Source organism: Natator depressus, chromosome 8 (assembly GCF_965152275.1).
Source record: "Natator depressus isolate rNatDep1 chromosome 8, rNatDep2.hap1, whole genome shotgun sequence".
Classification (NCBI taxonomy): Eukaryota; Metazoa; Chordata; order Testudines; family Cheloniidae; genus Natator; species Natator depressus.
The window spans coordinates 95,301,675-95,318,159 of record NC_134241.1 but is presented as its reverse complement, the minus strand read 5'-3'; the positions used below and the strand labels follow the sequence as shown (position 1 = coordinate 95,318,159).

Sequence of the window (16,485 nt, the reverse complement as noted above, 5' to 3'; positions counted from 1 at the left end):
GTCACTGTTGTTAAGTGCCAGTTGGCATTTTGGTTATAAACCCACTTTTGTAGGTGTTTAACTCCTTATGGTGAGCATGTGGAATGCTCTTTCCAAGCCGTGTCTGTTGGGGAGTATGCAGGTTCCTAAATGCATTGTCTTACTTCACATGTCATAGTTATTATAAGGAAATGTGTACCTCTAACTGTCCCATTTCCTCCTTCACTACTGCAGAGGACAGAAGGCATCTAGTTCTGCGCTCAGGCTGTCATCCTCCAGGGCCCAAGAAGCAGATATTCACACCTGTGTTAGCACCAGCCTCAGTAAAATGCTTGAATTCCAGGTCTTTTCAACTCAAATCTGGGCTGGGGAGCTGCCAGCACCTACTAAGACTCCTGTGCCTAAGCCAGCTATGGTGCCTCTGACTGCCTTTATGGCACCAACTAAATGGACACCTACTCCTGCCCCAAACCCTACTAAAGGGTCAGCGACATCTACTGTGGCACTCGACCCATCCCATCAGGTCCAGGCACTGACTTCTTGGCCCTGGAGGATGTTTCTAAAGACCCGCCTTCTGAACAGAAGGAAAAATGTACGCACTCCAGCACTGAGTATACTCAACATAAGAGGAAGAAGAACTGTGAATCTTAACCACCTGGCACTCTGACACATGATTCTCAGTGTCAGCATCCTCAGAGCAGCACTCACAGCTTCCAGCACTGGAGGCCATGGCCCCAAGAAGGCTGGTGTGGTATCTGAAGAAGTTTCACCCATACAGGTCCCACAAACCCCTTCTATTTCTCCAGGCCTTAGCCTTAGGCCCCTTCTCAGATTGCGGCTACTCCCTTGTACACCAAAGATATTCCCGGTTCTGCCCCTCAGGCCTGACTACAGAATCCCAGGGCCTCTTTAACGAGAAGTATAGTAAAAGTACTTGAGAAGATCATATCCAGCAGGGTCACAGCTAGATCCTTTGGCCTTCCGCAGCCCTACAGTTCTTCTGAGACGCATTCATCCTCTACTTCTGGGGGAATTCTGCGCCACTGTGCGTATGCAGAATTCATGTCCCCCGCAGATTTCTTTGTTTCCCTGCAGAAAAATGACTTTCTGATAGGGAAGCAAAGGGAAGGTGCAAGGGTGCTTCTGGGACAGCACAGGCCTTGTGCTTTGTCAGGGTCAAGTGCAGTCTCACCACAGAGTCTGTGTCCCTGGGTTGGGGAGGCTGCAGGGTGATCTCCCACCTTTGTGCAGCCAGTGACCTGTGCTCCCCACTGCCATGCTGGAGCCTCTGTATTTATTTATTGACAAATAAAACTTGCAGAATTTTTCATTTTTTGGCACAGAATGCCCTCAGGAGTAATCCTCCTGTCGGCTTTCCAATTGCAAAGCAGGATTAATCAACAACTTTTTAGGCCTGCTACTTTCAAAGGAGGTTCTAATCACACCCAACACAAGCCTACCAGAGGAGACCTCAACACTAGAAGAACAAAAACCTCCAGCATTCCTCAACACAATTCACCTCCTCTTCTTTCAAGCAGCAGCTCTGATGATATGCTCAGGAGCAAAGTGACCATCTCTAGTTTCTCATCCAATAGCTCTGCATCTGATAAGAGAGAACAATGTGTAAGCAGAATCTCTTAGCAGGAGGACTCAGAACCAGCATAAATGGTCCTCGAAAGCATCAGTGACTTCCAAGCTTTTCAGGAAGTGGGCGTATCCAAAGGTGGACCTGTTTGAATCTCAGGACAATACCTTATTGCCCGCTGTAATGAATGAAAGCATGCAGAGACAAAGTAATGGACACCTTCCTGATGGAGTAAAGCAAAAGACCTCATTCTCAGAGTGCAATGAAAAGTCAAGGACAGATCAAAAGTCAGTCTGGTAGCCCCAGCATGACCCAAACAACACTGGTGTGTAAACCTGTTATAGCTGTCCAGAGAATCACCTCTCTTTCTGTCACTGTCTCAAAATCTCCTATCTCAGAGAAATGGACAAGTATTGTATCCCAATCGAGAGACAGAGACCCTCTGGCAACATAGAGGATAATTTGCTGATCATCACAGACAAGTCATGTTCAGAGAGGGTGAAAACTACACTGCTTCAGTCCAGGAAAAGCTCTACTTTTAAATGCTTTGCCCATAGATGGAAAGGATTTTCCTCTTATTTATTGAGTCAACAATTGGTCCCATCACGAGCTAAGATATCTCTCATTCTAGACTATGTGCTCCATCTAAAGTCTCATGGATTCTGCTTCTTCTTTGAGAGTCTACTTGTCATCTATATCAGCAAACCACCAGTGTGTTAAGGGAAGGCCTTTTCTTCTCACACACTATGGTTGCTAGATTCTTAAAGAGACTTGATAATATATTCCCTCCTACAGGGGAACCTCACCCTTCCTGGGACTTTTTATTATATACTGTTTGTGTTACCATAGTGCCTACAAGCCATTACAATGTCAGGATCCCATTGTGCTAGGTGCTGTACAAAGACAGAACAAAAAGATAGTACCTGCCCAAAAACCTTACAATCTAAGTATAAGAGAAGAGACAACAGATGGGTATAGACAAATGGGTGAGTATAAGGCCATATCAAAGATTCAGGGAAGTCCTCAAGTTAACTGTAAGAGATTGTTGTCAACTGCTGGGACACATGTCATCTCGAGTCTTTGTAGTCCAGCATGCCAGATTACACCTCTGAGATCTACATGGAGGGCTTTGAACAGTTTACAAACCAAACCAATACAGACTAGGCAGGTTACTGTCATTTCCCTGGTGTGTTCTACAATCACTGAGCTTGTGAGAGGAACTGATCAAACCCTGCACAGATGTTCCATTCTTGCAGATTCCCCCTACTACAATAACATCAGATGCTTCACTTTAAGACCATGGAGCACATCTGGGAACTCGGGGTACAGGGAAAATGAATAAAGATGGGTGTCATCATATTCGAGGATATCCCCCTGGCGCCCAGCCCATGATACCTCCAGGTTCCACTCCTTGTCCCGGCACCAGCCTCGAAGTGCAAGGCGTGGATCGCCGGTCTTCTGTCGCGGATCCGCCAGTCACCGAGGTCCCCATGGAGGCACATGTTCCGTTTGGACCAGTCCTCCTCTAGGTGCAACTACGATTATCACCAGGCATGGATTCACCACTCCAGTGAATCCTGGTCACCAAGGAGCAATCGCTCTGGATATGGCTCTGGTACGGTGCAAGGCTCCACATGGGGCAGCCTCCCAGACTCTTGGTGCCGCCTGCATTGTCGGTACTGAAACCCCCCTGTGGTACCCTAGGAACCCATGGGGGTTCACCCAGCCCTCCCAGCCTGCCCGCTCGGTGTCGGGTGCCTCGGACAGGCCGGTGGTCTCAACGACCCAACTCCCTCTGGTGCTTGAGGCCCCAGGGGATAAGACCATGCAAGTCCATGTGGACCAAGGGGAACAGCCTGCTGGACCACCTATGGATGCCATGGAACCAGCGGTACCGGCCTCCTCCTCTTCGTCACCAGATGAGGCCATCACGGAGCCCCCTCAGCCGGTTTCTCAGGATGACGCTAAGGCACACCAGGAGCTGTTGAAGAGGGTCTCATCCAACCTTGGCCTGCAGGTGGAGGAGTTGGAGAAGCAAGCGGACTCCCTGTTTGACGTCCTCTCCTCCACAGCCCCTGCTAGGGTGGCTTTTCCCCTCCACGAAGGGGTATTGAAGATATCCAGTGCCTTGTGGCAACCCCCCCTCCTCTCTGCCCCCCCATTTCCAAATGGGCAGAGCGTAAGTACTTTGTCTCAACTAAGGGGCACGAATACCTTTACTCCCATCCTGCCCCAAATTCCCTGGTGGTCGAGGCAGTTAATCACAGGAAACATTGGGGCAATCTGGGGCTGCCCCCAAAAATAAAGACTCCAGGAGACTGGACTTGTTCGGACAGAAAGTTTATTCCTCATCTAGTTTATAGTTGAGGGTGACCAACCACCAGGCCCTCCTTGGCTGCTACAGTTTTAATATTTGTCAAATCACGGCCAAGTTCGAGAATGCCCCTCCCCCCCCCAAGGTTCCCGTAAAGAATTCCGGGCAATCCTCGATGAGGGCAGAGCCGCTGCCAGGGGCGGCCCTTCAAGTGGTGTCTGATGCGCAGACTCCACTGCCTGCACCATGGTGTTCACCATCTCCATATGCCTAGCGTCCTGGTTGCTCCTCTCTGGGTTGTCCTCTGAGGCTCAACAGTCGATTTTGGACCTCTCCTTCGATGGCCAGGCCTTGTTTGCAGAGCAGGCGGACAACAAATGACATTGGCTGAAGGACTGCCGAACCACCCTAAAAACCCTGGGGCTCCATGTTCCGGGCCTGGCACGTAAGCAGTTCAAACCACAACTACCCCAGGGGCAAGGGAGCCAGCCCTGGCAGGACCCGCCGCACAAAAAGCCCAAGGGCTATAGACTGCACACGAGCCACCCGCCACCACCCTCTGCCTGGTCAGGCTCAACCCACTCCAAGCAAGGAGCTAAAAAGTCATTTTGAGGGTACGACCGAGGGCGAGCTATCAGTCTAGTTTCTGGATCCGATTTTTCCCAGTTTTTTGCAACCACCTTTCCTTTTTCCTCCCAGTGTGGTTGGCGATAATGCCGTCCTCAGTACAGTGGTGTACGGCTACCCCCTCCAGTTTATTTCCACCCCCCACCCCGTCCCTCTTCAGGGACCCTTCTCACGAGAGTCTTCTTGAGCAAGAGGTTCAGGGGCTCTTAGAGCTGGGGTGGTGGAGGAGGTCCCGCCTCCTTACCAGAACAAGGGTTTCTATTCCCGGTATTTTCTGATCCTAAAGGCCAAGGATGATCTGCGTCCCATCCTGGACCTGTGAGACCTCAACAGATACCTAAAGAAGCTAAAGTTTTGCATGGTCTCCCTGGCCTCCATTATCCCCTCCCTGGATCTGGGAGATTGGTATGCCGCCCTCGACCTGAAAGACGCATACTTTCACTTAGCGATCTTCCCAGGACTCAGATGCTTTCTCCGTTTTACAGTGGGTTTAGCTCACTACCAGTTTGCGGTTGTTCCGTTTGGCCTGGCTATAGCACCAAGGGTGTGTACCAAGTGCATGGCGGTAGTCGTGGCCTACCTCAGACGTCGGGGTATCCAGATTTACCCATACCTCAACGGCTGGCAGGTCAAAGGCAGCTCCAAGGCTCAGGTCCAACACGATGTCGCCGTACTACAAGCCATGTGCCGCTACTTGGGACTATTGGTCAACCACAAAAAGACCACGTTAGTTCCAGTTCAAAGGATAGAATTCATCGGGGCCATGCGCAACTCGCCCCGGGCGAGAGCATTCCTACCTTTAGGTTTCAGGCCCTGACGGACCTCATTGCAGAAGTGTCCGCGTTTCCCCTGACAATGGCCAGGGTGTGCCTCCGCCTGCTAGGCCACATGGCAGCTTGCACATATGTGGTCCGCCATGCCAGGCTCCGCATGCGGCCCCTGCAGCAATGGCTGGCGTCGACCTATTCCCAATTCAGGGACCACCTGGAAAAGATCATCACCATCACTGCAGTTGTGGACCGATAGCGAGAAGGTCCTGGAAGGTGTCCCGTTCTACAGTCCTGCTCCATCTGTCGAGCTATAAGACCCTTTGGGTCTTATTTCACCAGATATAAAATGTAGATGACACTTCTCTTCCTTACAGGATTGTTGTGAGGTTTAGCCCATTAATGTTTGTAAAGAGATTTGAGAATGCTGAATGGTAAGTGCTATAGAAGTGTAGATCGTTAAAAATAATGTACCTGTAATACAGTGACATTATAGCTGATGCTACTGTTTTTTCTTATTAGTACAGGGAGAGACTGTAGTATCTCTGATACCACTGTTTAATAATTGCTAACAGGTGTTGATTCTTCTAATGGAGTAAGTGAGGGCCGAATTTGGCACCAAAAGCATCTTACAGGTGACAGTGCCTGAGAGGGAAAGAACCAAACTTGAGTTTGGAGGCCCAGTAGTTTTTAAAAAAACAAACCAACTTCTCTTTCCCCCCTGTAAACTGAGGAAATGTGATCTGGAATCATTAATCATGAAAACGGTTTCCATTTTTGCTGTTCTGTTCAGAAACATGACTCATTTTAATTTTCAGTGAGAAGCTTTTTAAAATAGGGTATGTATATAATTATAGATTTTTTTTTTGTTGTACAGCATCTTTAGGTTGTTTTAGAAAGAAAAGTGTAAACTTAATTTATGTAAGCAAACATGATGCAAACATACAAAGATATGGTATTTGCCCTGAGGAATTTTATCCTGTATAAGTATTATTTGTTGTCACCAAAAATGTGTGCTCCTTAAGTATCCTGTAATATAAAGCAATGTTTTGCAAGCTGAAGTACAACTTTATGCTTATCGTTAAATCTTCAGTTAAAAAGATAATATTGAGTAAGTGTTGGAGGGCTAAAATTTCTATGGTGATAACTTAATACAGATAAAAATACCATCTCTGAATAACCATTTATATGTAGTTTATAGAAAATTAACTGGAGATAAGAAATGGTTTGGAGAAAAAAATACATGTTTGAAGCTGCCATTGTTTCTACAGGTTTGAGGGGTAGTTGTGTTAGTCTGTATTAGCAAAAAGAACGAGGAGTACTTGTGTCATCTTAGAGACTAACAAATTTATTTGAGCATAAGCTTTCATGGCCTAAAGCCCACTTCATCAGATGCATGTATTTTCCATTGCATGCATCTGATGAAGTGGGCTTTAGCCCACGAAAGCTCAAATAAATTTGTTAGTCTCTAAGGTGCCACAAGTACTCCTAGTTCTTTTTATTGTTTCTACAGTTGCTCATGTCAGCCTTGTTCAAATTTCAGCTTACGTATGTTTCCATCTGATCTCCCCACTGATACAGCAGTCTGCAAAGAGGTAAAGATTTATCTTTCTCTTATCTGTCTTACAGAACAAGATACAACTATAATTGTAGTATAGCATTAGCAGTTAAAATTTGTCTTCAGGTGAAACAAATAACCCATAGACCTTCCTTTGAATGAAACAAACCTCAAGATCATAGAAATCACAGAAATGTAGGGCTGGAAGGGACCTCAAGAAGTCATCTTGTCCATCCCTGGTGCTGAGGCAGGATTAAGTATGCCTCGATCATACCTGACAGGTGTTTGTCTAATCTGTTCATAAAACCTCCAATGGTGGGGATTCCACAACCTCTCTGGGTAATTTATTCCAGGACTTAACTATTCTTATGGTTACAGTGCTTTTCCTAATATCCAGCCTAAATCTTCCTTGCTGAAAACTAAGCCAATTACTACTTGTCCTACCCTCGGTGGATATGGAAAACGATTGGTCACCGTCATCTTTATAACAACCTTTTACATATTTGAAATCTGTTATCATGTCCTTTTCAACCTTTTCTTCTCTGAATGAAACATGCCCAATTCTTTCAACCTTTCCTTGTAGGTCATGTTTTCTAAACCTAAATTTTTTTTGTTCTCCTCTGGATTTTATGATTCTGTACATATTAATTCTCCATTATAGCACTTCCAATGCTAAATAAAATTGTGAGTCTCCCAAATGCCTTTACACAAATAGCATTAACACATAATTTTCTATATTAACACCCCAATATTCCACAAACAAATTTTACTGAAAGCTGTCATGTTGCCTAAAAAAGTCCATTATTTATACCAGGTAGGTTTTTACCCGCATATCCTGCAGTAGTTGGCTTGATTGTTATACTGTTCTGAAATACTTTGTAATTTGAATAAGTTTTTCTTTTGATCCAAAAAGATTTTAAATTTAATCTTAAAAAACTACTAAGTAGCTTTGTGTGCTTACTGAATAAAGAGAAATACAGAACCCTGTCTTTCAGGTTTTTGCTTTGCCCAGAGAAAAATCTCTGTAGAAAAATAAATGTTTTTGTACTATTTTAAATTCTAAGTTTTAAATGTTTTTAGCTGCCCAGTGAAATAGTTTATTTCTATTGGACACTTTTTTTATCTGTGTACTCTCGAACCTATTGACTTTAAGGCTGTTTCTTTTCACTATCCCTTGTTGATTCCCACCCTCACTTTCCTCATTCATACAGTATGGTACTTTTTGAGACTTTTGTAAATATCCTTTCTCACAACCTTGCTGAACCGGCATATGAAGCCAGTGTTGCTCAGTTGGAATATAAACTGGTATCTGGAGAGCATGGTTTAGTCATTCGAGTGAAAGGATTCAATCATAAACTACCTGTAAGTACTATTGCTATGTCCTCGTTACCTTACAGACCAACTAACCTTTTGCTGAATGTCACTTTCTAAACAACTCAAAGTCCTGAAATATTGGCTATCTTAATTTCAATTAATCTATTAATGGTTTTTCAACTATTTATTAATAATAGTTTTGCATACTATTAGTCCAGTTAACTCATGGACTTCCTGAAGAGTCGCTCAGAAACCAGCAGGATTAGTGAGTGCAGATTTGCAGGTTAGCAGGGAGACATTGTGACAAAGATTGATAATGAGTGGGTAGGAAGGGAGAAAGAACCAATATCTTTGGTGCATTGGGGCATGAAAATCCAATTAAAAGATTCTAAAAGTAACAAAATCTGACATACTTTATTTTATCTTAACCAAAGTTTTTAAAAAGATTATTCTTTAATTGCGTGGAGTGATTAGGATATCTTTGTCATGTAATAGCAAACTAACAATGAATCAGGAAGTTGCCATCTTTGCTCTCTGAGATATATGGACCTTGAGACAGGAGAAGGGCAGCTGAGCATGTGGACACAACAAAGAGGCAGGAGTATTTTAAACATTTTGTAAGGAAAGTTGCTGTTTTGAAAGGTGCCTCACTTTGGTCTAATATTTATATTATGATACCAAATAACAGAAAATATGATGTAGACCTTAAACCTCTACCTTCTTTGTTGTATGCATTTGTGTGCATGCACACACTCAGCTTTCCTTAAAAAGATTTGAATGTTTGTTTATCTAGTAGATAAATGTGATTATATCCCATTACATAATGCCTTAGAACACTTATTGAAAAGATATATACTTTTTTTTTCCAAATAGCTAAGTATGCAGATGTGAAGAACTTTAACTTCTAATTTTCTTCACTTTAAAGCACTGGGTATGTGGAGTTATAAAGAACCTTAATTATAATTTAGGTTTTCATAGTTTTTTGTAAATACTGACCATGTCTTTCTGTGATGTGTGTGTAAATGTAATCATATTAATATCTTTTGGGGTGAGGTTTTTTTTTTTTTTTTAAAAAGGTATGTGTTCAGTGATAAGGTCTGAAGGCCATGGAGATTTGGGGGAGAAAATTAGAAGGGGTGACTCCACTAGGGGGACTGGAGTAGGAGCACAGCTGGTGCACTCCTCAAACAGCTGTGACTTCTGAATAGCCCCTCCAGACAAAGATGGATAAGATACAAGTTCCCCCCAATTGTAGGAGTGTCCTAGAGACCAAGGCAAATGGTGAGGGGGATCTGTGCGGAGGCATAGATACCCCATGTCATGTGAAATTGGAGTGGGAAGCAAAGAACACAGCATGGAAGAGAGCAAGAAGGGTGAGCTACCATCAAGAGAGGGAGCAGATCTGGGTCATGGAGCGTAGCAAGGGAGAGGCATGGTGATGCATTGGCTGGTGGGCAACAGGCAATGCCTAGTAGGCTGTACGGGCAACAGGCTTGATGGGCATATCAGTTGCTGACTGCTGCTGCCATTGCCTGGATAAGTATAGCTCCTGTTGTCAACAGGTGTGTTCTCAACTGCTCTTCTGTGGTACTTGCTGGTGCCTGTGACTGTTGATTATTTGTTCAATATGACAGGGTTCCCTGTCTACATGAAGAATCTTTGATATGGGATGAACTTCACCCATCGGTGGTGTAGAAGATCAGTTGCAAACTCAGCCGCTGATGACAGGATCCTTACATATTGAGCAAATTATTTTCTTGGTAATGTTAACAGTAGTTCCAGCTCCCATGACTTTTTTTTTTGGTGCATAATGGGATTTCAGAAGGTGCTAGAGTTTGTCTCGTGATATCCTCCAGCCCCTTCATGAAGTTCAGCCTGCTAAAAGCTAACAGAATCTCTCCCCTCCCCTTGCCTTTCTCACAGGGACGGAGGAGAGAGCAAAGAGTCCAGCAGCTCAGTGCAGCTCTGCTCCCTCCTTCCTGGTCCGCTCTGCCTGCCATTCTCACCGGAGGGGAGGAGAAGAAGGGAGCAAAGAGCCCAGCAGCTCAGAGCAGCTCTGGCTCCTTCCCTTGCTCCCCTGTCCCCTTCTGTGAGAAAAATTGACAGCATGGTACCTTGGCTCCTCCTTCCCATTCTCCCTCCACTGCACCCTTCCTGGGAAGGGCAGAAGGGGGTAAAGAACCCTGGAGCTTGCCCCCCTTAGTCTGCAAAGGGGAAGAGGGAACCCTGCTGCAGCTCCCTTCCCCCCAGGCCTGGGAGAGGAGGGTGAAACCCCTAGAAGGAGCAGAGGTGGTGGTGGGGCAATGGGTTGTGGGGGCTGAACTGAGGAGGCTGGGGACTGATGTGGGTGCTGAACTTGGTGGGGACAGAACTAATGGGGGGATGTGGGAAAAGGATTAATTGCTGGGCAGGGGATGGGTGGACATGGGGTGAGAGCTTCTGCAGCAGGGGCCAAAATCACCTTACCCTATACATTTGTAAGAGTGGGCAACACTAATTCTCTCGCTTACATACACACACTCACTGTAGCTGAGGTCTGGCCTGTCGTGAGTAATTAGTATGTGAAGGGAGGCTTCATGTCTGGAAGGATAGAGTTAGGAAGGTAGGATCATTAGGCTGAAAACAGAATGTTTGTGCTAAATAAGATCAGTAACTAGGTTAGTAAGCTAAGAAAACAGAATATCTGAGCCAGCTAAGGTAAGAGGAGAACACCCAGGAAACCACTTACTAACAGTGGAAGAGATAAGTTAGGAATGTAGAGAGAAGGTAAAGAGTAGTTGGAGTGTGGAGAATGTATTACAGAGCATGCTGCACATGGATTCATTCCTGAAAAGTAACCAAGTCAATCCCAAAATGTGTGGTGCAATGTAATGTGTAAATGTATATAAAGGAAGAGGTTTTCTGTGTAACATTGGATGTGTGGGACGCCCTATACCCACCATGTACACTTGGGTCTGATCAACTCAATGTAGCTTTTCTGAACACCAAATAAAGGAGCCTGACTGACGAAATCTAGAGTCAAACTAAGTTTTCTGGATCCCAGAGAACTGGATGAAGTGCTCTCCCAGAACTGAACAAGGTGTTCTGGATAAACTGAGTGGAGAAGGTCTTAAAGGGAAAATGCATTCATGCAAACACACGCATGTGCGCACACGGCAGGGGGAGTTCAAAACTCAAAGGACAGACCTAAAAAACCATGTAATCTTCTTTTAAAAACTCATGATTTTCTGAGCCAATCTCATGATTTTTGTGTGTCTGTCTCATGACTTTTAATCTCTTGAAGTTAGCAAAACTGCATTAATTCACCTAAATTACAAACACGGCAGTCAAAATATTTGTGCAGTGTGGGTGAGTTTGACACTAGGAGAATCTTAACTTTCATTTCCTGAGTTTTATGCATTTAATTTTTAACACTGCAATAAAACAAACTGAATGCATTTTACATTATTAAAAATTAGCTATATAAAAATAGTTCGTTTTCTTTTAACCTTAATGAGATCCGTACAGATTTAACAAAATTCTTCATTGATCTGAATGCTCTGAGCATGAGATGTCCTGGCAGTTGTTAGCTTATTCTTAACCAATTAATGTATTTATTCAAGACCTGATTAGAATGTTTAATAGATCTGTACGGTGCAGTTCACGTTGATCCATGGATTATTAGATGAGCCTCCTTTTTCATATAAGATATAATTCAAAATAATCTTCTCTGGCAAAAAAATATTCTTCTATTTGGTAAAAATGGTTCAGAAAACCATATTTTATTTTCTTTCCAGCTGCTCTTTCAGCTCATCATTGACCACTTGTCTGACTTCAGTTTTACTCCAGCGGTTTTTGAGATGATAACAGAGCAGCTAAAAAAGACTTACTTTAATATTCTGATCAAGCCAGAGATGCTGGCCAAGTGAGTGTCCGTGAGAAGGCTAATTAGATAGACTATAGTGGAATTAAATTTAACATTCGTGTATGGGGGGATGTCAAGGTTCCTCCCCCACTCTGAACTCTAGGGTACAGATGTGGGGACCTGCATGAAAAACCTCCTAAGCTTATCTTTACCAGCTTAGGTCAAAACTTCCCCAAGGTACAAAATATTCCACCCTTTGTCCTTGGATTGGCCGCTACCACCACCAAACAAATACTGGTTACTGGGGAAGAGCTGTTTGGACATGTCTTTCCCCCCAAAATACTTCCCAAAACCTTGCACCCCACTTTCTGGACAAGGTTTGGTAAAAAGCCTCACCAATTTGCCTAGGTGACTACAGACCCAGACCCTTGGATCTTAAGAACAATGAACAATCCTCCCAACACTTGCACCCCCCCTTTCCAGGGAAATGTTGGATAAAAAGCCTCACCAATTTGCATAGGTGACCACAGACCCAAACCCTTGGATCTGAGAACAATGAAAAAAGCATTCAGTTTTCTTACAAGAAGACTTTTAATAGAAATAGAAGTAAATAGAAATAAAGAAGTCCCCCTGTAAAATCAGGATGGTAGATACCTTACAGGGTAATTAGATTCAAAACATAGAGAACCCCTCTAGGCAAAACCTTAAGTTACAAAAAAGATACTCAGACAGAAATAGTTATTCTATTCAGCACAATTCTTTTCTCAGCCATTTAAAGAAATCATAATCTAACACGTACCTAGCTAGATTACTTACTAAAAGTTCTAAGACTCCATTCCTGGTCTATCCCCGGCAAAGACAGAATATAGACAGACACACAGACCCTTTGTTTCTCTCCCTCCTACCAGCTTTTGAAAGTATCTTGTCTCCTCATTGGTCATTTTGGTCAGGTGCCAGCGAGGTTACCTTTAGCTTCTTAACCCTTTACAGGTGAGAGGAGTTTCCCTCTGGCCAGGAGGGATTTTAAAGGGGTTTACCCTTCCCTTTATATTTATGACAGGGGAAAATGCCAAAGAAGCCCACCACAGTATCATTTAACTTCAGAAAGGGGAACTACATAGAAATGAGGAAGCTAGTTAAATGGAAGTTGAAAGGCACAGTCATAAAAGTGAAATGCCTGCAAACTGCATGGAAACTTTTAAAAAAACACCATAATAGAGGCTCAAATTAAATGTATACCCCAAATTAAAAAACATAGAGGACCAAAAAAGTGCTACCATGGCTAAACAACAAAGTAAAAGAAGCGGTTAGAGGCCAAAAGGCATCCATTAAAAACTGGAAGTTAAATCCTACTGAAGAAAATAGAAAGGAGCATAAATTCTCACAAATCAAGTGTAAACGCACAGTTAGGCAGGCCAGAAAAGAATTTGAAGAGCAACTACCTAAAGCCTCAAAGATTAAAAGTAATTTTTTTTTAAGTACTCCAGTAGCAGGAAGCCTGCCAAGCAATCAGTGGGGCCACTGGATGATCAAGGTGCTAAAGGAAGATAAGGCCGTTGTGGAGAAGCTAAATGAATTCTTTGCATCGTTCTTCACTACAGAGGCTGTGAGGGAAATTCCTACACCTAAGCCATTCTTTTTCAGTGACAAATCTGAGGAACTGTCCCAAATTGAGATGTTAGTAGAGGAGGTTTTGAAACAAATTGATAAAGTAAACAGTAAAAAGACACCAGGACCAGATGGTATTCACCCAAGAGTTCTGAAGGAACTCAGATATGAAATTTCAGAACCGCTAAGTGTGGTATGTAAATCAGCTTCTGTACCAGATGACTGAAGGATTGCTAATATGACATCAATTTTTAAAAAAAGGTTCCAGAGGTGATCCTGGCAATTGCAGTACGGGCCGGTAAACCTAACTTCAGTACCAGGCAAATTGATTAAAACTGTAGTAAAGAACAGAATGATCAGACACCTAGATGAACTGGATTGGTTGGGGAAGAGTCAACACAGCTTTTGAACAGGAAAATCATGCCTCAGTTTATTAGAATTCTTGGAGGGGGTCAACAAACATCTGGACAAGGGTGATCCAATGGATAGAGTGTACTTGGCCTGTCAGAAAGCCTTTGACAAGATCCCTCACCAGAGGTTCTTAAGCAAAGTAAGCAGTCCTGGGATAAGAGGGAATGTCCTCTCATGGATCAGTAATTGGTTAAAAGATAGGTAACAAAAGGTAGGAATAAATGGTCAGTTTTCAGAATGGAGAGAGAGAGGTAAATAGCGGTATCTTCCAGGGATCTGTACTGGGACCAGTGCTGTTCAACATATTCATAAATGATCTGGAAAAGGGGGTAAACAGTGAGGTGGCAAAATTTGCAGACACTACAAAATTATTCAAGATAGCTAAGTCCAAAGCAGACTGCAAAGAGTTACAAAGGAACCTCACAAAACTGGGTGACTGGGCAACAGGCTGGAAGATGAAATTCAGTGTTGATAAATGGAAAGTAATGCACATTGGAAAACATAGTCCCAACTATTCATACAAAATGATGGGATCTAAATTAGCTGATTTCAAGAATGAGATCTTGGAGATGATATAGATATTTATCTGAAAACAATCCTCAATGTATAGCAGCAGTCAAAAAAGCTAACAGAATTTTAGGAATTACTAGGAAGGGGATAGATAATGAGACAGAAAATATCATAATGCAATTATATAAACCCATGGAATGCCCACACTTTGAATATTGAATGCAGTTCTGGTCGTCCCATCTTAAAAAAAGATATATTAAAATTGGAAAAGGTACAGAGAAGGGCAACAAAAATGATTAAGTATATGGAACAGCTTCCATCTGAAGAGAGATGAAAAAAGACTGGGCATTTTCAGCTTGGAAAAGATACGAGTGAGGGGGGAATATGATAGAGGTCTACAAAATCATGAATGGTGTGGAGAAAGTGAGTGATGTGGTGTTTACTTCTTCACATATCACAAGAACCAGGGGTCACCCAATGAAATTAGTGGGCAGCAGGTTTAAAACAAACAAAAGGAATTCTTCACACAACGCACAGTCAACCTGTGGAGCTCATTGCATGGGAAAGTTTGAAGACCAAAATTATAATGGTGTTCAAAATAGAATGCAAGTTCCTGGAGGATAGGTCCATCAATGGCTATTAGCCAAGATGATCAGGGCTCCAATCCAATGCTTTGGGTGTCCCTAGCCTCTTGACTGCCAAAAGCTGAGAGAGGACGACCGGTGATGGATCACTCAATGATTGCCTGTTCTGTTTATTCCCTTTGAAACACCTGGTATTGGCCACTGTCAAAAGACAGGATACTGGGCTAGATGGACTACTGGCCTGACCCAGTATGGCCATTCTTATGTTCATATCTGTACATACCTAGAAACAAGTCTTTTGGATTATGAATTGGGGAAAAGAATTTTTTTTCATTCCATGCCCCACCCCCCAATAATTATGGTTCTTGAGTGGCCTCTGCATATTCCCGTTTGTGGGATCAAGACGCCTATGCTACAATCTTCCGGAATCTTCTGAAAAGCGGTGTCCTTTGCGGCCACTTGCCGTTTCCCCTTTTTATCTTGGAAGGTCCTATTACCCGGGGTTTTCAGAACCCAAAGCAGTTTAGTTATCTGTTTCTCTCCAGGCGGTCAGCAATAAATCAATGGGGCACAGCTCATCTCTCTGATAAATAATTGGCACAAGCTAAAGTTCTTCTTAGAGTGCTTGCTCATGTCCATTCCATATTAGGTGTGTGTGCTCGCCACATGCACCGGTGCCAGAAGTTTTTCCCTCAGCAATATCCGTAGGGGACCGGCTTTGGCACCCTCTGGAGTGGCGCCCATATGGCAAGGTATAACGGGCGCCGCCAGCTCCCCCCCACCCTTAGTTCATTTTTGCCGCCAGTGATGTTGCTGGAACATCTGCTGCTTCGGCTAGCATTGGTTCCTTCTCTGTTCTTGCGAACTTCGAAATCCTGTAAAATAGTTATATATAGTTAGTAGTTTCTTAGTTACCCTGAGTAGTAGTTCTCGAACTCTTCGTTAGTCTGGACGGGACCCCGCCGGGGATCAGGCCATGCCCCAGTCCCCAGGCTTTAAGCCCTGCAATTGCTGCAAATGGCCTATGCCCATCAGCAATCCACATACCAGCTGCCTAAGGTGCTTAGGTTAAGGGCACATAAATGACAAGTTCTGTATCTGCAAGTCCTTCAAACCTAGGACAAAGGAGGAGCACGATATCTCTCTAAGGGCATTCCTAATGGAGTTGGCACTCAGTCCGATAAAGGAGCAGCAGTGTGACTCCGCACCAAGCACCGTGGCCTCTGTGCGCAGTGCTCTCTTGGCACCGTCCACGAGCTGGCACCAGTCTCCCTCCACGGCTCCAGTCAAGAAGCTGAAAAAGACTGTGAGGGGAAGATCTCCTACCTCCCACCAGGGAAAGGAAAGGGCAAGGGGAGAGCCAAGATCCATGTCGGGCAGCTCA

General features: G+C 43.9%; 1 protein-coding gene across 2 annotated transcripts in view; it reads left to right on the top strand.

The window, feature by feature from the left end:
- LOC141992963 (nardilysin-like) overlaps positions 1-16,485 on the top strand; it is an 84,285-nt gene that overhangs the window by 53,350 nt on the left and 14,450 nt on the right. For both annotated transcript variants that reach the window (XM_074962307.1, XM_074962308.1), the window contains exons 19-21: positions 6,816-6,867; positions 8,042-8,192; positions 11,921-12,048. In XM_074962307.1, the coding sequence (XP_074818408.1) occupies positions 6,816-6,867; positions 8,042-8,192; positions 11,921-12,048 (331 nt within the window). The remainder of the gene's footprint in view (positions 1-6,815; positions 6,868-8,041; positions 8,193-11,920; positions 12,049-16,485) is intronic.